This window comes from Clytia hemisphaerica, unplaced genomic scaffold (genome assembly GCF_902728285.1).
Source record: "Clytia hemisphaerica strain Z4C2 unplaced genomic scaffold, Clytia hemisphaerica genome assembly, whole genome shotgun sequence".
NCBI lineage: Eukaryota > Metazoa > Cnidaria > Hydrozoa > Leptothecata > Clytiidae > Clytia > Clytia hemisphaerica.
Genome location: NW_027104122.1, coordinates 107,885 through 132,914, shown reverse-complemented (window position 1 = coordinate 132,914; position 25,030 = coordinate 107,885). Strand labels below are relative to the sequence as shown.

At 34.9% G+C, this 25,030-nt stretch overlaps 1 protein-coding gene across 1 annotated transcript; it reads left to right on the top strand.

Moving 5' to 3' along the window:
• The first annotated feature begins 245 nt into the window (after positions 1-245).
• On the top strand, positions 246-25,030 carry LOC136813541 (uncharacterized). Its single transcript, XM_067070054.1, has 18 exons — positions 246-555; positions 865-930; positions 1,433-1,627; positions 2,079-2,193; positions 2,860-2,975; positions 3,825-3,896; positions 4,588-4,842; positions 5,464-5,634; positions 6,248-6,439; positions 6,989-7,141; positions 7,652-7,938; positions 8,761-8,857; positions 9,146-9,250; positions 9,885-10,025; positions 10,411-10,620; positions 24,012-24,137; positions 24,503-24,618; positions 24,832-25,030. The coding sequence occupies exons 1-18, from the start codon at positions 498-500 to the stop codon at positions 24,844-24,846; spliced, it is 2,490 nt and encodes an 829-aa protein (XP_066926155.1). The 5' UTR covers positions 246-497; the 3' UTR covers positions 24,847-25,030.

The window sequence follows — 25,030 nt, the reverse complement described above, 5'->3', positions numbered from 1 at the left end:
TATTATAATTCCTCTGAGAGTCCCTAGAAACCAGAATGCATTGCATTTATCTAAATCCGATATCGTCTATTACCCCCGTGATCCCTATATTGTGAAAAACATCCTTCGTTATAGTAGAAAGACATGTCTTTGAACAATTAAAGTGTCATCACATCTTAGATAAGTGTTATAAAAGGTACTGTGTAACTTTTGCACACCATTTTGCATTCACACCTGCCTTTTATAACCAATTTTTTGACCCTGCAGATATTTTCACAGATTTTAGAATGTCAGGTCCTATTCAAAACATGTCATCCTCATACGTAATTATTAGAAAGGATGTTTATCTAAAGTGTGTGGCTGTTAACTTTCTGTTTATCAAATAATCAAAAAGGGAAAATTTATAATAAGATTTGCTGACTTCGGCAAATCTCTTTTTCGAACGATCCAGGCTTCCTTCTTGAAGGGTGCTTTAGTACCAGTTATTCGTACTGTCGACGATAAAGAGAAACAGAAGTATGAAGATAATCTTTATCTTTCTTACTACCCTGCTGACAGTCCAAAATGTTTTTTGTTGTAAGTATATTTTTGGAATTGCTGTTGATACTTCATGTCCTAAACCTTTACATCCCTGTCTCAGTGACCCAGTAGATTTTTGGTGCCCTTGGTAAAAGGGTAAAAGGATGAAAGAATTTGATACGGTGTTCTGCAAAAGCTTTCCTCTACTTCCAATAATTTTGTCATCGAAGCCTTATGCTCTTATATAGTTTTTTCTTATTTATAAACAAATCCGAATCTGAAAGCCCGGTTAACACCCTAATTTAACCTTCGGAGTACGTTTGTAACATAATTCATAAAGACATGCAACTCCACTCCTTATTCTAGTCGATATGTGGAAAACTATTGAAGAGAGCAACAAAGAATTCCATAAAAAGCAAAAAGGATTGAGTGGTAAGTTTTGTGGATTGTAAACTCGAACCCAGTCCCATTTGACTGGTTCTGGTACGATCCGGGTCAAAATATTTGAGAAAAAAGGGAAATTCCTACAAGATCTTATACTCAAAAATGATTTGGAAGCGCTCTAAGCTAGGTTAGCAGGGTAGAGTTTTAACTCTCAGTTTTAACATTAGGCTTACGACCTAAAGATTTCACTTCAGGATCCAAAAGTTAAGAATGGTCCAATAAGGCTCAGAATATAGCCTGGAAGTCGATGAACCCCTCCCAAATATTCGATAACATTTAGAAAATTGGCCCAAAAGCGACTTTCTTGCCCGAACTTTAAACTTTTAAAAATGAGGAAATAACTAAAATTCTCAATATATTTTGAACCGGATTGTAGAATTGATTAGTCCTTTAGAAGGCCATGGTTCAGCTAAAATAACTTCACTTTCTTTTGTATAACCAAGCTGATAGTCCCCAGGTTAAAACTAATCTTCATAAATCGATATTCTAGATGATAACGGTCATCGACTTGTTGGTGGAGACATCTTCATGACAACGCAAGATTTCTTGGAGAATCGAAAGGTGTTATCAGCACCACCCCAAAATGCACCCGCCAAACAAAAATTATCACCTGTTTTCGATTATCATAGAAAATATTGGAAAAGAAGAATTCCATATCAAATCGGAAATGAATTTAGCTCAAAAGGTAGGTTCGATTCCTATATAGTTTTATTCTACCAAATTTCAGTGGATCGATTTTCACCAAATTCCACATTTCTGCAAATCGTGACCCGTCGAGATAGAAAATAATCCAAAACACAACAATGATGATTTTTTTGACATTCGTCACCCACATACAGTGGCTGATATCATGCAACCCTTTGACCGATTTGCGAAATGTGAAAATAAGTTTCCTAACCACTCAAATGGACATTTTTTTGTAAGAATATCTACAATTGATTAGGCCTTTGGATGTTCTTAACTTTTTTAGTGTTAATCGCAAAAGTGTTTTTATGTTCTTATTTTAACGATTTTGTGAGTATTTTTATTCATTTCCCTAAGCAATCGAGTGCTTAAGAGTTGGCAAAGCCTTATTCTCAAATTTCAGTCATCAAAGCCTTGTATTCTTTTATAACATTTTCTCTATCTAATTTCAGACCGTCAAGAAATTCAAAAATCTTTGAAATATATTGAAGACAGATCATGTTTGAGATTCAGTAATTCAAAAAGTTCTTATGACAAACATTGGATTAGGTTTTACATTGGATCTGGGTAAACACGTCTTTTAAACATTTATAAAGAGAACTTCAAATGCAAACAGGCCAGGGAGTGGTCCGAAAGTATACAAGGAGGGGATGGAGAATTTTAGGATGTTTTCCCACCCTCAGGGAAGGGTCTCAAAAAATTTCATATATTTGAGGGGTTCTATATTGGGATAGGGGGTGCCAAAAATATATTGACTGGTTAGGGAGGGGCTTGAAACCTTTTTGAAAATATCTAGGTGGGAGTGAGATTACTTTTTGGAATTTGTGAAAATATCCTCCACCCCACCCTATGATGACCACTCCCTTACAAGGCATAGTGTATAGTGTATTTTTCACCACTTTTCTAACTTTCTGGGCCAGTATTTGCACCAATGTGAAGGGAAGGTCAAGATTATAACCAAAATTCTCGTTTTCCATTTCCATGCAACAAGACAACCATTTTGCGAAAGGTCTTTATTTGCGAACTTTTCACTTTGAAATTGAATGCTTAACAATCAGGTTCGTAAAAAAGATCTATATACTCTCTGTTAGACTAACAAGCATTTCCCTTTCTTGGGACACAGGGGCGTAGGAAAAGTTTTTATATTGCGAACGTGTTGAGCCCCCATACAAAGCATAAGCTGTATTAAAATACAACGAAATGGTTTACTAGTCGAACTCTCTTTACATTCAGGTGTTATTCTGGGCTTGGTCGAAAATATTATTATGACTCAAGATCAACGGACGTTTCTCTTGGCAACGGATGTGTGAACCAAGCCATTATTGTTCATGAAGTACTTCATTCTATCGGTGAGCGATTTGAAGCTTTCCCCTAACAATCTTAAGGCTGATCTCCGCTTGCGCGCGCTGCGATCGCACTTTTTTGAAAGCGGCTTGATGCTTTGCTAAATAATTGACTACAGTACAGAGAAAGCCTCCGTGTTCTTGGTCAAAAGAAAAATGTAACAATTCCATTAGCATGATCTGACGTAACAGTTGAAAAAAGTTGAAATGTATTCAACTTTTTTTTCGAGCGTGCTACATTATATGACGTGATGACAATTCAAGAAATGACTTAATCTTTTTTCCAAGCAAAAAGGATTGAAGCTAAACTATGCTATAGTCTAAGACGAATTCGAATAATAAAATAATCTCAATCACGCAAATTAGTAGTCAGGCGGAAATTTAGTCCGCATGGGTGAAAAATAGTCGGAGGGCTCAATGTCTTAGACTATATCATTATCCTTTTAACTGTAAATTGTCCATCATCCCCCAAGAAGGCTTAAAATGCTATTTTTTGCTTGGTATGTATAGTATGTTAACTTAAGTTGAATTCGGATCCTACCCTACAATCGGCGCCGAAATATATTGTCACTTTTGGGTATTTTAACGTTTTTCAGATTTTAAAGATCGGGCAAGAATCGCAGTTTCAGTACTGTTCAACTTTGTTTCATTAGATTTTTCGATTTGGGAGGGTTAAGTGGCTTCCAGGCTACATATATTCTCAGCCTTATTGGAATATTTTTGAGCTTTTAGGTCTTGGTCCTAAGTCTCGTGTTAAAACTCGGAGTTAAAACCCTACTTTATATAAAAAAAGCACTTCACTTGGTAATCTTGCTAGCTGGTCCGTTTTCAGATTTACTCTTTATTGCCTTGTAGGATTTTCCCACGAACAGAGTCGTACAGACAGAGATAGCTACGTTAACATTTACCTTTACAAAGTGGACAAAGGTATAAAAATGGGTTTAAAATTTCATAACATTATAATAGATTTTCAAAGTCCTACAATTCTGGATGATTATGGTTTACACTAAAAATCTCCAATGAGTTTTTTAATAGTTTTTGTCTGGTTGAAGATAAAAAGACTTTTGATTTCTCCTCTGGCAGTCGGTACCACTACATGAAAAAGGAAACTATTGCCTTAACGGAAACTATTTCCCGAACGGGAAGGTGAAAATAATTCAAAATAGGAAACTGTTCCCAGATTGAAAATTCCATCACTTTTCTGTTTCCCGTTTTGGTCAAGAACTTTTCATCGTCCCCGAACGGGAATTAGAATTTTTGTAAACAAAGCAGATTTTTGTTTCCCGATCGAGAAAAAACTTCCAAATAGAGAAGTTTTTAATTGGGAATGAGGATAGAGAATTAAGAAGCGATTAGCCGGTGGGTTTCTTAACTACCTGGTGAAAATTATTTATTTTCCTTCCTTTACAAGAGGGACAAGTTTTAAACTTTCCACAGGTATTTCCGAAGTGCTCAGAGGCCACTTTTCTGATCGGGACACTTCCCGATTTGGAAAGTCTAGCCATTTCGGGAAGTTTTCCACCTTCCCGTTTGGGAAATATTTTCTGTTAAAGCAATAGTTACCTTTTCCATGTAGTGCTCCCGACTGTCTGGTAATTATACAAATTTTTATTTTAAGTGTTCCACTCAAATTTTGATAAAAATGTTCCTGGCCAAGAGAATTATCATGGTACCCCTTATGATCTTCGGTCTATCATGCAATACGGGAAGACTGGTTTCCGTAAGGGATCCGCAACTGGAAATACCATTGAATCAAAAGAAGACCCCGACGCACCGATCGGGAACAGTGATATGTCCGATTGGGATATAACGGAATTGAATCGGAGATATCAATGTCAACATGTTGATGAAAATGGAAAGAAACATACAGCAAGTGAGTTATCTATATTTATTGTCTGTTACCTCCTGGTACACGTTTTTTATAAGGAACCTTAACTTGGCTCCGAGTCTAGAGCTCCTTATTTTTCAGAGCATTTCAGCTTCAAAGTTCCTTATCGGAGCTCCTTCTTTACTTCGCTACAAAGCTCGGACTGACTTGATGCTTTGCTAAATAATTGACTACAATACAGAAAAAGCCGTTTATTAAACATTGTTTAACCAATATTTTTTAAAAAATCAATTTTTTGTTTAAGTATTTGTAAATATTTGTAAGTTAGTTTAACTCTTACTATTCCTTAACTTGTTTTCGTATTCTCAGCCTGAGCTGTTCCTTGGACAATTCCTTAATTTTCGGACAATTTCCAGCCTCAAGTTCCTTATAAAAAATGTGTACAGTATGGTATGAGCTAACTAACATCTAAATAGCGCTACAAGATGGGAAATAATATAAATTAGCAGATAGGTCAGTGAATTACATTTTCGTAGATGTGGCAACCTGTTTGCTGTCCTTTGCTAGATTGAAGGACTTTTTATTGAAATATTGATGCAATTAGCACAATTTATTCCCCCAAACCATGACATGCTTAGTTTTATGAAAAACTATTTTCATTTTCAGTTATGAGTGGGTGGAGTCAATGGGTTGGTTGGACCAGATGTATGGAGAACTGGCGAAAAGAATGCAGCAAAGCCAGATACCGGTTTTGTGTGGATTCTGATAATTGTCCAGGTGGAAATAAATGGGGAACAGATGAAGATGTTATCGAATGTTCGCCCGCAGAATGCAAAGGTAATTAAAATACACCTTTTTGACACATTTTTCTATTTTCTATAGGTGCAAAAAAAGGACTGGGACAGTTTTAGTGGGATAAAGCGGACAAAAAATGCCCACGCGGCAATTGGCGGTTACGGTCGAAAAGGTGTATTTGTTGATGGCTTCATTATTCTCCAAATCAGCTGTCAGTTAAATTACGAATGCAGAAAACTTTTAACAGAATTTGATTTTGTGCTTTTGAAAACACAACCGTGAGGGGAATATCGTCATATAAAAAAATCGAAAACGAAGATGAAAATTAAGAGGAAAAAGATCAATCCCAGTGCTAGCATAGCTATCATTCGTTACATAACTGAAGAAACCTCTAAAAAATCATTCACTGCAAACGAATGTAAATGTATATATTTTCAGTCAAAATATATGGCGTTTGATTTCTGACAGGTTGACCTTATTAAAAAGGCCATATTTTTTGTTGTTTTTGGAGTCAACAAGTGACCATGTTTGGTCTATATTCTTTGATTGAAGAAATCTTTTTTGAAAATCTATGAACAATCTCGGGCTGCTCGCCTTGAATGTAACTAATTAGATCAAAGCAAGCGCATATGACTGTTTTTTCTATCTGACACAGGTGACAAGGAGGCTGTAGATGGAGTTTGGAGCAGATGGAGTGCTTTTACATCTTGTAGTGGAAAGTGTGGATGGGGCATTCAACAAAGAACACGAAAATGTGATAATCCACCTCCACGTGGTAAAGGAAGAAAATGTTTCGGAAATTCAATGGAACGAAAATTGTGTCGTAAACAAAGATGTAGCGCAGGACGTAAGTCGATCATATCTAGATGGGATTGTATTTTATAAGTTCTAGTAATACAAACTCTTATACCCGGGGGGGGGGGCATTCAAGGTAAATAACCTACCATACATGCACTGTAAGGGTCAAAATCAGCAAAGATGAGAAAAATTGTATTTTAAAAATCTAACCATAAATATGTACTGCTCTAAGTGTCGATTTTTCGCTCAAATTTTGCAAAATTCTCTTTGCATTTTAAGGGTCTGATTTCAATGGCCTAATTTCGGCTGCGCGTATAGTCGTTTTTTAATCAAGTGAAGCCCCCCCCCCGGACTCCGCGATAAGAAAATACTGAATCCATTTGAGTGCGTCTTCAATGACTTACGTTCTAACTCTTTTAACTAAGTGGATTTTTTCTAGTTTGACGCTAATCAAGAGCCTTCCCAGCTGGCACATAACGTCAAAACAACGTCCATGTGGCATTCATAACGTCCAATTAACGTTACTTGAACGTTAAAACAACATTGAGTGCCAGCTGGGTTTATTCCACTGATGTTATCTTTTTTTCCCTTCACACAGCTGACAATTTGGACCAAAACTTTGATTCTGGCTTTGGAGCTTGGACAGCAAAACCAAAACAATTTTTTGCCCGTAAGAACGGACGAGCATCATACCAATTACCTAAAGATGGACCCTCTAAAGATCATACGTCTCAAGTAACTGGTAGAGCTGGTAAGTTTGACAAATAAAAGTTAGTACTAGTAATCTCATGGTTGTGAGAGAAATTCGGGATAAATTTCCCGAAGTCAATTTTGAAATTTTTTGAAATTTCCCGAGTGCAACAAACATTTCGAAATTTGACCGAGGGTAATGTATCAAGAATTTCACGAAAACAAGCATGAGATTCCTGATTAATCTCATGGTTTGAATTGGATATTTTAGACAGATACACGGAAATATTTGATCATTCCTTAAAAAAACAATAGAAAATCATTAATTGAAAAATACAACCATGCTCGCATGAATGATCCTTGAACAATACAAGATTTTCGCATAAAAGATAAAATAATTCAGTTAAAAATACAATAACTAAAAATACAAGTGAGGGAGAGAGTAAGAGATGGACAAAATTAGAAATTAGAAAAAAATTATGCTGAAAATATGAAATCATCATAGTGGCGAGATCAAGCGTCGCAGATTCTGTTCAAAATTCTTTACTCGGCCTATGTATATTTGTTTTAGGATATTATATTGCATCATTCACAGAGAAGGGTTGGTATTACGATAATAAAAGAAAACGAATCATAGCGGACTTATCAGTCACCACTACCCAAACACACGCAAAAGCCTGCTTATCATTCCACTACATGTTAAATGGTCTTAATATAATCTCCAAAAATGCAATAAGTGTCTATTGGAAAACACCGAAAGGAGAATATATCAATTCAGCGTTTAACAAAGGAGGCAATATAGGGAAGAATTGGCATTATGCAACTGTTAACATGGGAAGAGTTGAAGCTGGCACCAAGGTAAGCAAACATTTAATAATAGTAACACATGCATAAGTGCAATGCCATCGAATTTGTAGCAAGCTACAAAAAACTGCATCGAAAAGAAGACTCGCAACTCAACCTCGTCCCCGTGTATCCCAGGCTTCAGTTATGTTATTGATGGACGCCAGAGAATAAACAAAAAAAAACTGACAACACACAGGGATCCAGGTTACTTTTACGTTACTTGTACTGTGATTGTGTGATATTTTTTTCTTGTGCGAGGGTATGACTGCGTGACCTACTGTTGGCTATATCTTAAGTGGCGCTGGCTATCTTCTAAAAGCCTAATGAGACCTAATGTCTACTTTTTCTAATTTAACGTTATGAAGTGGAACAACTACAGTGGAGTCTTCATTGCTCGAACCTCTATAACTGGAATTAGCGTATAAACAAGGCCTTAAGAATCGAAGTGCTGTCTCGGGATTGAATGACAAATTTTGGTTGGTTGATTTTGGCTGCTGCACGTTTTATTTTGTTCAAACTTTCAAGTTTTAATAATTGTCTTGCGAACTTGATTCAGATAACTCTCATCCTTGTTGTTGCAAATACATCCTGTAGATGACTGATGTTGTTTTTTCTGAAAGCTTAATTTCCTAGTGTGACTAACTGTCAGTTAACAATGCCTTATAAACCTTACCGCTCTATAACTCGAAGTTTCCTTAACTCGGACACATTTTCGGTCACTGTGCGTTTCGAGTTACGAAGACTCCACAGTGTATATCTTTTGTTGGAAATATTTGTTAGCAACTATAGTTTGTAAGCTGCACCTGTTTTATCCATGACCGTTTTTCTTATCAGATTTACATTGAATTTCGATTTGAAGAATGGCGTGGGTCAGTTATTGCTGTTGATGATATTGTATTTGACAACAACGAATGCCCGAAATATCTTGATTGTAAGTTATATTGCATGAAAATTATAGACAGACGGAACAGAATTAAAATTCCATAATTAACTACCTTATAACTAGCCTATACTAGACGTACACTAGCGTTTTTTTCTACACAATTAACACCAAGAAACAACATAACATTTCCTGTTATCTGGTTGTCGGTGAGGTAATCGCTACCCCCCCCCCCATTATAAATTTGAAACAGACGAATTTTGCTAAAATACGTCAACTGATACTTTCGAAACACGTCGATTCTAATTAAGATCTCTTAATCGTTACTCTTCATTCTAGCCACAAAATGCGCAGATGACCCCTCGTTCGATTGCAAGTCCAAAAAGAACATGTGTGTTTTTGACTGGCGAGTTATGATCCCAAGATGTTGTCACACTTGCTCAGGTAAAGCGATTATTTGTACACCCCTGTGTCACAGACCCGCTGATCCAGCTCCACTGAAAAATTCGGTGAAAATTTCGTCCCCGGTGGGAAAATACTCTGGAATTTCAGCCCCACTGGGAAATTGACTTTAACTTGATCCCCATTCGATATTCAATGTTTAAAAATTGTACTTCAAAACCATCCCCACTGGAACTTTTAACTTTGGAATAAATAAATAATTACTTCTATAACCCCATTGGGATTTTAATAGGAATCCCCACTGAGGAAAAAATTTACATCGGGCCTGTGAGACGGGGGTGTATTTGTCAATATATTCAAGGTATCAAAATATTTCAAGGTTTAAAATTATTTAGAAACCCTTCACGACTTTGATAGAAAGTTGAGTTTGAGAGGCAAGGAAAAGCGAGTAGAACATACTACTAGCTGTCCCAGTGTTGGCCGAGTGCACCCCTGTCTCACATCCCTGGTTCAATCTCTTCCCACAGTGGGTTTGTGGTGAGGGGATGACCGAATTGACAGTTCAGTGGAATTTTTTCCACTCTCATCTAAGGAAATTTTAAAGAATTCACGAGGGAGAAGCACTTGCAAGTCATGAAAAATGATAACAATTTCTCTGAAAACTTCTCTCGTTTAGATCCTTCATTGAAGATCACTGGGGAGACATGTCTCGATAACCCAACTTATGCCGGTAAATGTAAAGGATGGACTGAAAAAGGGGAATGTGCTAAAAACAAAAATTGGATGGCAAAACAATGCTGTGTTTCTTGTAAATCTGGTAAAAAATCTCAAATTATTCAGATAGAAAATTTTCACCAAACTAACTTTATAACTAGTCCTCTGTTGTAATAGCGGATTAGAGGAAGGTTTATTTTCTACTCGAAACATGTAATAGCCTTTTCCGGGCAAAAACTAGATTCCCCTTAACGCGAACCTCTATAGCTCGAATATCTCAACAACTCAAACGCAAATTTATGTTTCCCGTGCGGGTTTGAGTTATAGGGACTCTAGGCTTCTGCTCATCCTCTAGCGAAAAAAGTTTCTTTCTTTCCCTATATCAGAGGTCAGACTATAGAAACTCCACTTTATTTATACAAATGCTCAGCTGCTACAAGCTCGTACTGTTCAATAAATCATTTATTGTTTTATCTCACGCTTCTTAGCTCCGAAAACAACACCAAAGCCTACACTACCGCCAGTAACAACCACCACAAAAACGCCAGAAACGAATACTTGTGTTGATATTGAGGGTGATATGGCCCCTGGAGAAGTGACGTCAACAAAATGTGAGCAATGGGCAAACAAAGGATATTGTGAAAAATATAAGAAATTCATGTTAGATCATTGTTGTCGATCGTGTGAAAATTATTACAGTAAGTTGTTTCTGGTGGACTGTCAGTCATTTGGGACACTTCCCTGGTAAAAATTCTTGATAAGATCTGAAAAGATCGTTGAAGATCTTTCAAGATCTTTAACAAGTAAGAATCTTATAAAATCTTTGTAAGATCTTACAACGATTCTTAGGCAATCTTGAAAATTTCTTCCAACAAAAAGATCTTGTAAAGAAATCGTTAAGAATTGTCAAGATTCTTCCCGCATATTTATAGTAAGATAATTATTATTTCTTATTAAGTTCTTAAGTAGAATCTTACGAAATCTTGAGCCATAAAATATTTTAAGATTCTTTGCGTAACTTGTAAAGTTTTTATAAAGAGACTTTCCAAATCTTAACTAACTATTACGTGCAAAGAAGCTTTAAGATTCTTAGTGGTTCTTATCAAGTTTGGGTTAAGAATCTTAAAAGCACGTAAATTTCTGGTTATGATTGTTTTTCATAAGAAGGAGTCTTTAGACTCAAGGAGAGCAATCTCTTAGGATAGTATTTACGAAACAGTTTTTGGTCAGCTTCGAAATACGGTAAGTGGTTTTTTTCTTTTGTGTGTGTGTTATCATTGACTGTATTAATGAAATAGTTGATTAATGACGAGGTCATCAGTTGAATTCTGTCACTCGAGCGAAGCTTTCGGCCCTTATTCAATAATTGAACGGGGATAGTAGTAAAATTCTGTCAGCGACCGTAGTGCAGTGGAAGAGCATCCGTAACGTGTTCAAGGTTGTGGGTTCAACCCCCGGCCGGGTCACACCAAAGATTCCCAAAATGGTACTTGATGCCTCTCTGCTTGATGCTCAGCAAGTAAGTGGAGCAATCCCTCCCCTACCTTCAGGTCTGTTCAGGTAGATAGCTATCGAAAGTGGAGCCTTCAGGTCACCTCCGACTTACTTTTACTTAAGATTCCGTCAAGATCTTGAATCACTGTAAGGGACAAGAATCTTATTCAAAACTTATAAAAGAGTCTTATCAGATCGTTAAAGATCTTGAAAGATCTTGGCACGTTCGTAGTAAGAAACACTGCATGAAAAGTTGTCTTCTCTAACGCAAGATATATGACGAAAAGTTAACTTTTCTCTTAATTTTCTTGTTTTGAAATCATTGAATTTTCTTCTGTGCGAAAACAAGTAACAGTGAATCTTCACTGTTTCTCGAAAAGCCTAAATTTTCTAAACATCGACATGATTAACTTTTCGATGTACAAAATGATTACATTTTTAGCCACGAAAAGTACAGTACCACTTTTCTCCGAAGCGAAAATATAAGACTTTCTCCACGCAGTGAAGATTCACTTTTACTTATTTTCTTGTCCATGGAAATGTTATATTCAAAATTGAGAAAAGGCGAACCTTTTTTGTAAAAGAAATTACGAAACTTTTTTAATAAAAGGAAAGATTAACAATTTATTATTTACGTATTTTCGAAAAGATGCAGATATCTAAACCAGGCTGAAATAATCAACTTTTCGTTATTGAATATTTCCCCGCTATAAGGGGAAATATTAGTTAAAAAGGCATTTCTCCGATCCTTGGCTACTTACGCCCTTTTTGCGCCCTTAAAGGGGGCGACAATCCGCCACCACATTGCGAAGTTTGTTTTTGTTTTCATTTGTCTTAGTTATTCAGACAAAATCGCACGGATTTACCTTGATGTTACGCGCATGTTTTTGAGTAATCAAGACACGAATAATTCAGATCAAAATACAAGATGGACGAAAATTCACTCTTGGCTTTTTAAAAGTTATAACTCTTTTCTGACGAACAAAAAACATACAATTTTCATCTAATTGGCGACCAATAATTACATGAAATGTGAGGCTAACACTTCAACCGTAATCATCAGTAATTTCAAGAGTTTTTCATCATTGATTACAAAGATATCCATGGATTACCTTTTACCAAACCAACCAACTTAAAGATTTCAGAGACATTTGCTTGACATGAAGAAAACGCTACATCCCCATAACTTTGGACATTAAATGATTGGCAAAATGGTATTAACATTCTATCGAGATGTGAAACTGGTTCAAGTTGAAGAATTGATGAGAAAAATGGGCAGTACAAGAAATATTTTTGCTTTGAAATACAAACTCTTTAATGGACAATGTCTCTGGAACAAGTTATATGAGATTTGTTTACCGAGTGACCCCCAAAAAAAGTCTTTAATTCTTGGTTCTGAGGTTTTGTGGATTTTCTAAACTTTTGAAACTTGTGTGATTGTTTTGGTACGTGTTTTGGTTGTTTTACTGACTAAAGACACTTTTGAATGTGTGATTGTTTTCTCTGACTAGAGATACTGTGAGCGTGTATTTAATAAACATATTGCATCTTGGCTTTTAATGCAGGAATTGTCAGTCGAACCCACTGGGTGAAAACATACGATCTGACGAAAATGCAATCTCGAAATCGTAAGGATCGCGTTCGTCTATAAGGACTGGGGATGACAACAAAGTTGCGTGATTGTGTTTATGAATAGGGCGCCGTATCAGTTTTTGACTTTCTGGCGCACAACAAGATTCTTGAGTTGTGAAATTCTCAGATGTATTATTTTCAAGTGCCTTCAGAGGTTTACCGTGCACGTAAGAAAATTATGAACAGCTGTTATCAGGTTACCTTCAGCTGAAACAAAATGGTAGCTTTTTTCTGAGAAAGGAAGATAATTTTTTGTGCCTTCCACCACATAAGTTTGTTTTCACGTCAAAAGTCACGTGATATTTTTATCTTGATCACTCCGCCTCAACTGGAAATTCCCCTATGCACCCTAAAAGTAATCGAGTTTTAGAAAAACAGTAACAAACCGTGTTATGTGGTGGCGGATTGCCCCTTTAATAACGCCCACGCCTCTCCCGATCGATTTGTGCAGTGAGGCGGAACTCTTGTCTATAGTGTAAAACCTTTATTTAGTCAGGATTAATCAATGTGCGATTTTTATTGAGGAAATTTAACTCACCATGTGGTGCATGTTCTGGACTGTTTTGGTTGTCAACTCGACGGAATTGGAAACTTTCTCTCTGGTTATTTTTCAGACAGTCAGACAGCTTTAAAAGTGACTTTCAGGGATCTTTTTCCTAAGGATTTTTGAAATTTTTGGATGCGATATTCTTTTCTTTTTTTTTTTTTCTCCTAAAAGTGCCATACAGTGTGCTGGTGATTAAGGAAGCATTGATCACCAACAGTGTGAGTAAACAACAGTGCTTGATCACTAAAGAGGTACACGGCAAAAATATAAACCTTGTCTGCTTGAGCAGATTGATTTACATTCTCGACAAAGAGGTCGATAAAACAAACCTTGTCTGCTTGTTGAGCAGATTGATTATTTACACTCTCGACAAAGAAGTCGATAGAAAAACTATTGTCCGATATTTCGTACACGGCAAAAATATAAACCTTGTCTGCTTGAGCAGATTGATTTACATTCTCCACAAATAAAAGAAGTCGATAGAAAAACTATTGTCCGATATTTCAGGTTGACATATATTCTTGACAAAGAGGTCGATAGAATAAAGCATCTCTTCTTAAAGAAGTCATTGCCAAAAAAATGACAAAACGGTCAAAATGCAATTGTTTGACCTTTGCCTTTATGATTCCAATAAAAACTGCTGATTTGGCCTATCCCATTTGTGCTGGTTTCCTTAATTTTTTAATAAACTTAGCTTTACTGTTCTTTTGTTATACATTTTTTAATATACATTATATACATATATTCATTGTAACATCGTCTCTCTAAGAGGAAAAAGAATTCGGCCACTCTTTGTTGTTTGTAGTTCTGACAGGAGAAAACATTTTATTTTTTCTTACTATATATATATTAATATACATTTTGTGCTTAATCTGAGGTTTACATTCAGTGTAATTTTTAAAACACATGACTACAGTACAATAATATGCAACGTTCCTCACTTTGACATTTTCTTGTTATGAACCCTCGTTACGCTCTTTCTTTATAAGAACCATGAAATTTGAGTTAAGCCTAAGCTTGTTCTTATTTTTTCGATTGTCTAGAATAATAGACCTATTGTTTCAGTCTAAGCGTGATTGTTCTTATAAAAAAAGAGTGTATGCTGTTAACCCTTTCAGTACCGAGCCCTTTTTTCTATTTTTTTAGCCTACACTTTTTTATAAGCGTATCGTAATGCCCGAAGTTTTTATCATCTTATCCTGGAGATGAGCTTACTTTTTTAAATACAGTAGAGTCTCCATAACTCGAACCTCTATTACTCGAACGTCTCCTTAACTCGAACAAATTCGTTGGCAGCATGAAAATCTCCTAATAAACTCATATAAAAAAACCTCCATATATCGAATGTCCCTTTTTTGGCTCCATAACTACAATTTTGTTTTCCTTTCCTGAACTTGAAAAATATAAGCAATCTGATTGGCTAAGAGACAAACCATATTTCTTTTTTGAAAATTTTGATGTTTTGGGCCTGGGGTCGAGTTTTCATTTTTTTCAAAATCTTAAACTGCTACAATCAGACCTTTAAATAATAAATAATTCGAAAGTTACATTTTTAAGGCTTCACTTTTTCTTGCCTGAGAAAGGTTAGAGATTGAACTCTAGCCCTTCGGGCTTTAAACTCAATGAGTCCATCTGCAAGTGTAAGGGGGAAATATTTAGTCGCATTTGTGCGAATCTTGTTGATAATATATATATCTGGGTAAAAAAAATGACCCGTTTGATTTCATAACATTGAAAAATTAGGCGGGAGATCAGATTTGATAAGATATTGAATTATTAAATATTTTTGGATAATTTTCTTCTTTAAAATTAAATTCAATATTAAATAAATTCATAGTTATATCTATTTACTCATAATTCGTATTCTAAAAATCTAAAGTATGCTTTATTTACATAAATTGACTTAAATTAATAAGATAATAAATAATTCATAATATATATAATTTTTTTTTAAATGACAAGAATTGATATGGTATAGAAGGAGCTTATAGGGTTGGGGATATTTCTGACAAAATTTGACATTGTAAAGCACCCGTAAAGCACTATTCGAATTTAAGAGATAAGATTTAGGTTACGGTTCAAGAAATTGTATTCGTATAAAAATGGATGAACTAACTAACAAAAGAAGTCGAACAATTACTTCTTCAGTTGCGTATCGTGCTTCTTTTCCCGAGTGCTCTCCTATTCTCCGTCTGATCTGTTTCTTTTGTGGTGTTGTCAAACAACAATCTTTACTTCTTTTTCTTAATACGAATTATTTCTTTGTCTTCTGACGAGACGATGTTCATTTTGTGATAAGTTTTCTCCACACGTCTTTGACATTGCAGAGAATTGATATTTCGGCTCCCTCCGCCGAGCTCGCGATACGTTTTTCGACTTTCTGTAGAGAGAAAATGATAGAAATATACTCTACTTCTCAAACAGGATTATCAAACAGATTAATTGCCCATTTATCTTTATTTCAAATTGAAAATAATCCAAAATGACTTGAAGATTACAAAAAAAAACATAATAGCAAGAAAGAAATAACGTGTTTTAGACAGGTTATTTCAAAAATAACTTGAACGAATGAGTACTTACATGATCATTGCAGGGCCACTTTAGCATTATTGACGTATAATCATCTCCAAGTCTCTACTTCTTACTTTTGTTTCACTCTTTGGCTTACTGTAAAGTTCGTATGAAAGCGTTTTACAAGATTTCGTGACAAGTCAAGGGCTTTTCTTTCCCTCTTTTAATTTCTGCCAATTAAAATCTCTTTATCAACATTTTTCTATAAGAGACTTAATTGGACTGCGATTGAAAATATCATGATTTCTCCACAATTATAAATGTGTTAACACAGGGTCCCAAAGGGAGTGGTGTTGGTCAGTTCAAACAGTTAATTGTAATTGTTTTTGATGAAACCGCCGAAATTAATTTTTCAGCCTTTGAAATATCGCCAAAAAAGAGAAATTACGAATCGCTATTTTCTTCCATCAAGTTAAAGCATTCGAGTTTAATTTTAACAAGTTTAATTAAAAGTCTGTCCAGATATAATTGGCAGTGGAAACAAGAATGCCTGTAACTTTTGATAGTCAAATATAATTATGGAAATTTTTTTTGCTTGTTTTAGAGAATTAAAAGCGCTATATTTGAATGTATTTTTGGTTGAAAAATTCGCGATTTTTAGCGGTTAAATTTGCGATTGTAAAAATTGAGCTTTTTTTCTACTTACGCTATAACGTTCATTTTTACACCAGTGGTAGTTCAACCTTAGGTTAAGAAGTTTGTTAAATTTCAAGGCGAACAGAAAAGTCCTTCGGAAGATATGGGACCCGAAATACCCCTTGGTAGCACTTTTCTGTGAAATATCAAATCTCCAACTTATTACTAAAAACGGGGGTAGTGATATGATAAAACAGTTTTTCGATCATAACACATTTTACGATCTCTTTAATGACCTCATAGCCAAACTGTGTTTAGTGTTTTGTGAATTAGCAAAGTTCTTTTAATGACTTAAAAATAACAAAGGCAATATAAGTTCATGCTTATCTTTTCAATAAAAACAATTATACTGTGATTTCACTTCGTTTCGAAATAATCAATGATACCAATAATACCAATGCACCAACACTTAAAACACTTTCCAACTTTTAATTGCACTGTTCAAAAAAGATAACATAGCCCCCGTTTTTAGTAATAAGTTAGAGATTTGATATTTCACAGAAAAGTGCTACCAAGGGGTATTTCGGGTCCCATATCTTCCGAAGGACTTTTCTGTTCGCCTTGAAATTTAACAAACTTCTTAACCTAAGGTTGAACTACCACTGGTGTAAAAATGAACGTTATAGCGTAAGTAGAAAAAAAGCTCAATTTTTACAATCGCAAATTTAACCGCTAAAAATCGTGAATTTTTCAACCAAAAATACATTCAAATATAGCGCTTTTGATTCTCTAAAACAAACAAAAAAAATTTCCATAATTATATTTGACTATCAAAAGTTACAAGCATTTTTGTTTCCACTGCCAATTATATCTGGACAGACTTTAATTGAACTGTTTTATGAGCTCTTCATACACACCATTGCCCCAGGCTTACGAGGGTTAGTTAACGCAAAAACTTAATACTACATGTTTTTTATAAGAACAAACTATATAAGAGCATAAGGCTTAAATGGCCAAAATGTTAAGAACAAGTTGAGAACATTTTAAGGCTTTGGGGACTCAAAAACACCCGATTTCTTGGGAAAATGGACATAAATACTCATAAAATGGGGGAAAATAAGTACATGTTAAGAACGTTTTTTTGGCTTAAAACTCAAAAAGTTAAGAATATCCAAAGGCTTCAAAATTTTTGGATATTCTTATAAAAAACGTGTATTCATGAAATATCAAAGCGATTTCTTTTTTTATACATTCCTGATTCGTTCTGTATGTAAATCTCGTTACACTTACTGACTTTGAAAATTATTTACGGCTGATTTGCGAAATTCCCAATAATTTAATGCTATCTATAATGTAAAATACAGACTTAATTGCAGCCTGCTAGCCATAAGCGCATCGTCGCAAACGCTGAGAGGCCCAAAACAGTGAATCGCTATAAATTCAAAATACTCAAACGAAACAAAGGTAGCTGCCAAAGCATTATACTATTTTCATTTTATGAAAATCTCAATTAAATTGTTCTTCATTCCTTCTACAAAACGCCTTTTCACTTGATTCAAATATGTAGGGAGTAAAATTTGCCGTGCATTACATTTTTCAACTATAATGAAGTAAATCGAGATTTAGAGAATTAAATAAAATATCTTTGTTTAGGCATAATGGCTAACCATTGTTGCTAGACATTCGAAAAAAAACTTTGAACATTTTGAAAATTATCTCAAAATGGAATGAAATGAAATGAAAGTCATATATTATGTATTTGAAGAAGATCGATTTGAGTCCAGTTTCCAACCCTTAAACAAAAATCGTTTCTAAACATCTCCAATTAGTCTCGTTGTAGATAATCTGGTGAAGGTGCTGAAGCACAATGCCTCAAAGCCAGAAATGGGAGGATTTGTAGAGCTTTGTTAGTAGATTGAAAAAATGTATAGAAAATGTTTTAAACTAACACGAGCAAACGTTTTTATGTATAGATTTTAGCGGTTTTTTGTAAAGATTATAAATTCCCAAGAATAAATTCAGGTCAACTTTTGACAATGCCCTCACCTAAAATCTTTATAATGAATTAATGAGTTAATAATTTTATTTTAATGCGTATAAAATGCATTAAAATCAATAAGCAATTGAAGAAGTAATCTTCATACACAACTATTTACTCAACTCCATTGAGACACCACTGTGTCAAGACCCGCAGTTGGATAAAATCCCAATGGGGATAGAATTTTTATACTTTTTGAGTTCAAAAACTCAGTGGGATGGTTTCGAATGCAGTTTCTTAAATATAATTTTTCAATGGGGATGAATTCAAAGTCGATTTCCCTGTGGGGCTGAAATAATTGGGTATTTTCCATCAGGGGATGAAGTTTTTGCCAAATTTTCCAGTGGGTTGGGGTTCTATTACAGCCCAGGCGGAGCTTCTCCTACTGTGGGGATGATAGTTTTTACAGGGCATTTTTTCAGCGGGGACAAAATTTCAGCCAAATTTTGCAGTGGGCTGTGATATCGGCAGTACCGTGATGGGTTAATCAAATATGGGACAAACTAGGGAGGAAATATTTGAAGTTTGGATTTTTCAAAGTAAAAAGTGTAGGACATTTTTTCTCTTTTCGCCTAGAAACTGCTAATTCTAAGATGCGAAAAAGCAAAGCGGCACCTAGTTTGGTCAACAGAGGACATCTCTTCTTTTTTCTGTCATACGCTAACAGACACAGGGGTGTTTTATTGGACATTATGACATTTTCTAACTAAAATATAATCTTTTCAATCAAGAATCACTCCTAAAAACGACATTATCATCTTGCTCCAAAAAAATTATAACCCTTTTTTTTTTTACTTGATGATTGTATTTTCGATAAATTCGGCATGAAAATTTGATATTTACATGAAAAAGCTTTTCGTTTAAATTTCAAGAAGAAAACTTTATATTTTCTTAAAATACAAACAAAGAAAAGATAGTCAATCTAGAAACATGCAATATTTACTTTTTAATGAAAAACGACAAAAGGAATTAACTATCTTTTCGAAGCAAGAAATAATTAAAGATAATCTTTTTTCAAGAACTTAAAGAAAAAGAATCTTTTCTTAAAACTGTAAAGAAAATTCGATGTTTCCGCAATTGTACGTTCGAAAATATTAAGTTTTTAAAGACAAGAAACTGGAAAGACTTATATTTCATGCAGTGAAACTGAACAAGCAACATGCTGAATGGACCTACCTGATGATGAAAGTTAGATAGCAATGTGAAAAGAAAAATGAAAAAAAATCAGTCAGAAAATATAGCGTTTAGCGAAAATACACAACGCAATAAATTCATCATTGATTGTTGATGGGGGGGAGAGGGGAGGGTTGTAGGGAAATTATAAATAGGAAGTTGTGGTTGCAAAAATCAGTTTTATTGGCCCAGCGCTAGCGATAGGGCCTTTCATTTGCAACTTTCCGTCCTCATCCTGCCTTCCTTCCGCTGTCTGTCCGTCCGTTTTGGTAGAAACAGCGCTTAAAACCAGTAACACACTTTTTAATTTTGCCGTCTGGAGAGGGAAAAGCTTGCTAAAGTCGGATACTGGCTATAAAAGATATATTTTCTGATTCCGCGCTCCTTCAAAACAATTTTTAAAACAAAACAAGATGGCGGTCGAAGCGAGGAGGTTGATTCATACTTTCTTGAACATTTTCTTTGCTTTAGTGGTCAAGAGACTTTCAAACCAAAGAAATTTTGTAATGATTTTTCTTTATAAACCTTTTTCAACATTCTGTCATATCTTATAGTCTTTGCTCAAGTTTTAATAAAGTTTTATGAGTGAAAATTCTACCTAAAAATCACCTTCATTTTTTAGCTTCTTGTTTTCAAAAAGATTTTATTTTTAGGAAATAATGGCTTCCGATATAGAAATAAATAAACTGAAATGCAGCTGATGTGTAAAATTGAATAAGATTGGAACTTTTTTCTTGATGCGACACAAGAAAACAGTCACTTCTGGATATGTCGCTGTTTTACCAAAACAACAGTCAGTGGTGGGACGTGCGTGCTATGATTTTCAAACTCAACACATAATTATTACAAGTTAACTGATTCTGGAATTTGGTAATGGACACTAAAATGGAGCTCGTGTGTAAATTCGAACAAGATTGGAACTTTTTCCATGATGTTACGCGTGAAAATGGTTATTTCTGGTTCTGTCTCGTTTGACGATTGGTGGCTTGATTTTTCAAACTCGACACAGAATTATTTCAAGTAAGCTGATTATGGAATTAAGTTATTGGAGACTAAAATGCAGCTCAATGTGTAAATTTGAACAAGATTTGGACTTTTTTCATGATTCTACGTATATTAAATACAATGGTCTTTTCAAAAATGGTCTCGACTGCGGTCGAGCAATGATGATGATGATGAAATAAAATGGCCATTTCTGTTCTGGATCTGTCGCATTAAACGATCGGTGGCTTGATTTTTCAAACTCGACTCACATAATTATTTATTGTTTAAAAAGTATAAACTGATTCTGGAATTTGTTAATGGACACGAAAATGCAGCTCATGGGTAAATTTGAACTATATATTGAAACATTTTTCATGGTTGCAACGCATGAACAGTGAAAATGATCATTTCTGGATCTGTCACATTAAACTGTTAACTCACATTAACCACATGAATTTTATTGGCCTGGATATGCAGACTGTAAACTATTTCACCGTCTAGTTTTTTAAAGATTATTTTTCTGGTTTACAGTCTGGTCCAACTAACATGCCTGCATGGATATTTCTCCCTGCATATGTGAGTGCACCTAATTGGTTAAAAAGCGCCCACTCACTATATATTTGCGGGTATTTTTTATATTTTTCTATGGGCGCGCATAATTTATGGAAATTTTCCACCTAGGACATTTTTATTCCAACCCCCTGCCGCTTATTAAGTTTTGGGATTTTTGTATTCAACCGTGAACCTTCGCCTGTAGACCCGGTTGGAATGGAGACCATTCAATAAAGTTTCAAGCGTCTAACTATTGAGAAGTACCGCGGTGACTTTGAAAATATTTTTCCTGTCTTTGATCAACATGGTCATACATTTGCTGTTTTGCACGCTCGTTTTCAACACGTTACTTTTCGCTGGGCCTTCACGCCCAACGGGCTTCTTGTTGACAATTGAATCATGCTTGATGGTGAGCATTGTTATCAATAATGTTTTTGTGTGAAAAACATAGAAATATAAGGAAAAAATCCAATGAAAATCTGCAAAAACGGCGATTTCCGGCATTTACAATTGGAAAAAATTTGTTCTCAAAAATCGAACTCGGCCATGTTTTTAGCATTGCGAATACGCATCTTTCTGCAAAAAATCAGAAAAAACTAATGATGAAAATTCGAGAAAATGTCAAAAAACCGGTTTTTCCGGCATATTTCCGGCATTTTCGGATAGAAAAAAATTGTTTTTCGAAAATCAGGCTCCGTCACATTTTAGGTATTGTCATATTGCATCAGTGAGCAAAATTTCATAAAAAAATATAAAGTACAGCTCGAGAAATTCAAGAAATACTGTCTTTCCGGCGAAAATAGGTTGTTCCGGCGACTTTTAAAATAGTTCCGACTTCAAAAATCAATCTTATTGAAAATTGAAACATGCTTGATGGTGGACATTGCTATTAATAATGTTTTTGAATGAAAAAACAACCAATTGTAAGGAAAAAGTCCAATGAAAATCTAGAAAAACGGCGATTTCCGGCATATTTCAGCCATTTTCCGCCGGAAAAAAAATTTTCTCAAAAATCTGACTCGGCCATGTTTTGGGCATTGTTAATACGCATCTTTGAGCAAAAAATCAGAAAAAACTAATGATAAAATCTCGAGAAAATACCAAAAAAACAGTTTTTCCGGCATATTTCCGCCATTTTCGGCCAGAATTGATTTTTTTTCGAAAATCGGGCTCCGTCACAATTTAGGTATTGACATTTTGCATCAGTGCGCAAAATTTCATGAAAAAAATATAAAGTACAGCTCAAGAAATTCAAGAAATACCGTTTTCCGGCGAAAATCGGCTGTTCCGGCGATTTTTAGAAAGTTCCGGCTTCAAAAATCAATTTTATTGAAAATTGAAACATGCTTGATGGTGGGCATTGCTATTAATAATGTTTTTGAATGAAAAAACAACCAATTATATGGAAAGAGTCCAATGAAAATCCAGAAAAACGGCAATTTCCGGCATATTTCCTGCATTTTCGGCCGGAAAAAATTTTTTCTCAAGAATCGGACTAGGCCATGTTTTGGGCATTGTTAATACGCATCTTTGAGCAAAAAATCAGAAAAAACTAATGATGAAATCTCGAGAAAATGCCGAAAAACCAGTTTTTCCAGCATATTTCCGCCATTTTCGGCCGGAAAAATTTTTTTTTCGGAAATCGGGCTCCGTCACATTTTGGGCATTGCCATTTTGCATCGTTGCGCAAAAAATTAGAAAAAACTAATGAGCCGATCCCGAGAAAAGCTGGCAACAGACGAACGAACGAACGGACGAACGAACGAACGGACAAGGGTTAATTTAAAGGACTACCTTAGGTAGGTCCAAAAAGAATAAGCAAAGTTTCTTGATAAGATCTTTTCAAGAACTTTTCAAGAATTTTTACCAGGGTTTGTACGACGAGTGAGTGTTTATTTGAAGTCTAAAGGAATATTTAGAATCTTTACAGTGTCTGTACAGTGTGTCCCGAAAAAGCGGACATCCGCAAAACTTATCATCTAAACTGGGCTTAGAATAATTGATTTAAGAATTCTTTGTTGAATCAATAGATATCATATTCCCAAGATGGTTGAATAGGTCTTTGAAATTGAAATATTAAGTACCTTTTATCGGGCCTTTTTATGTCAGCCCTTAGTGTTATTTTTCCCTCGCTGGCGTAATAAGGGCCGGCTTAATTTATCGGAATCGAATAGACCTTATCGGAGTTTTTGATTTTTCTAAAAAAGCGATGCATTGTGGGATTGTTTCGAGTGTATTACAATAGAATCCCCTCGAGGAATTATTAAGAGATTTCTATTGTAATACACTCAAAACAATCCCACAATGCATCGCTTTTTTAGAAAAATCAAAAACTCCGATAAGGTCTATTAGAGTCGGGAAAGATGAGAAAAATTTAGCTTTGGCGTGATAAGGGTCGGCATAAAAAGGCTGATAAGGCATCCAGCGGAATTGCTGTTTTGAAACTGTTTTGCACAAACTACTAACAATAGCTGTGCACACAAAAACTTTTTATGACCTCTATTCCTAATCTACTTCAACAGAAGAACCAGCATGCACAGACAATGCATCTTATAAAGACAAATGTGATGGATGGGCATCAAAAGAAATATCCGAATGCGCTGTTAATTCTTGGATGCCAAAGAACTGTTGTGTTTCGTGCAAAACACGTGAGTTGCTTTTTCAACACAAATGGTATTATCTGAAAGAGTTACTTGCTAGTATTAAAGCTAGAAATGTAGTGTTTCAATCATAAAATATGACAAAATCTTTTTGTCAGTTATATTGAAGAGATTTAGCTGACAAAAGTTTTGATGATGAAAAAGAAATTTTCAAATATCAACATCGTTAATCCTGTGCCTAAACTATAGAACTTCCAAATTTCATCCCTTTCTCAGCGACCCGGTTAAAATAGTTAAGAGAGATCAGATGATATATTCGTCAGTGGTGAAAAATTTCGGGCTAATTTTCCAATAATAAGGTGGGTGTTGTATTTATACTTGGTGAAAATGACATAAAATTATTTTTCTCATAGATTGTGACAAGGATAAACACGATTCGGAGAAATGCAAAAAGTGGGCCAAAGAGAAATTCTGTACAAAGGATAAAAACAAAAAGTGGATGGCTCAAAATTGTTGCTTCTCTTGCAAGGTAAGATTAAGACTTCGGCAATTTGCTAGAAATACCTTCTCAGAAATCTTTCGTCGACTACTATACGACATTTTGAATTCATAATATTCAAATTTCATAATTATAAAGATCGGAATTAACGAAATTGTTATACGCCAAACTTGAGTTGAGAACATGGAAAGCATCGTATTTTTTGGCTTCTACCTTTTTTTAACTTGTATTTCCAATTTTCAGACTTATGGTTTTTAAATGGAACAGAAATATGGTTTCGGATATGGAGTCGTTGTCAAATCCTTATGATTTATGTGTGTTAATTTTTTTTGTCTAATTTTATGTAATTTATTGATTTTTGAATTGATTATTGATTCCTAATGAAGCTGTATATATTTACAAATAGTCTTAAAAATTACAAATAAATAATTAGTTATATGAA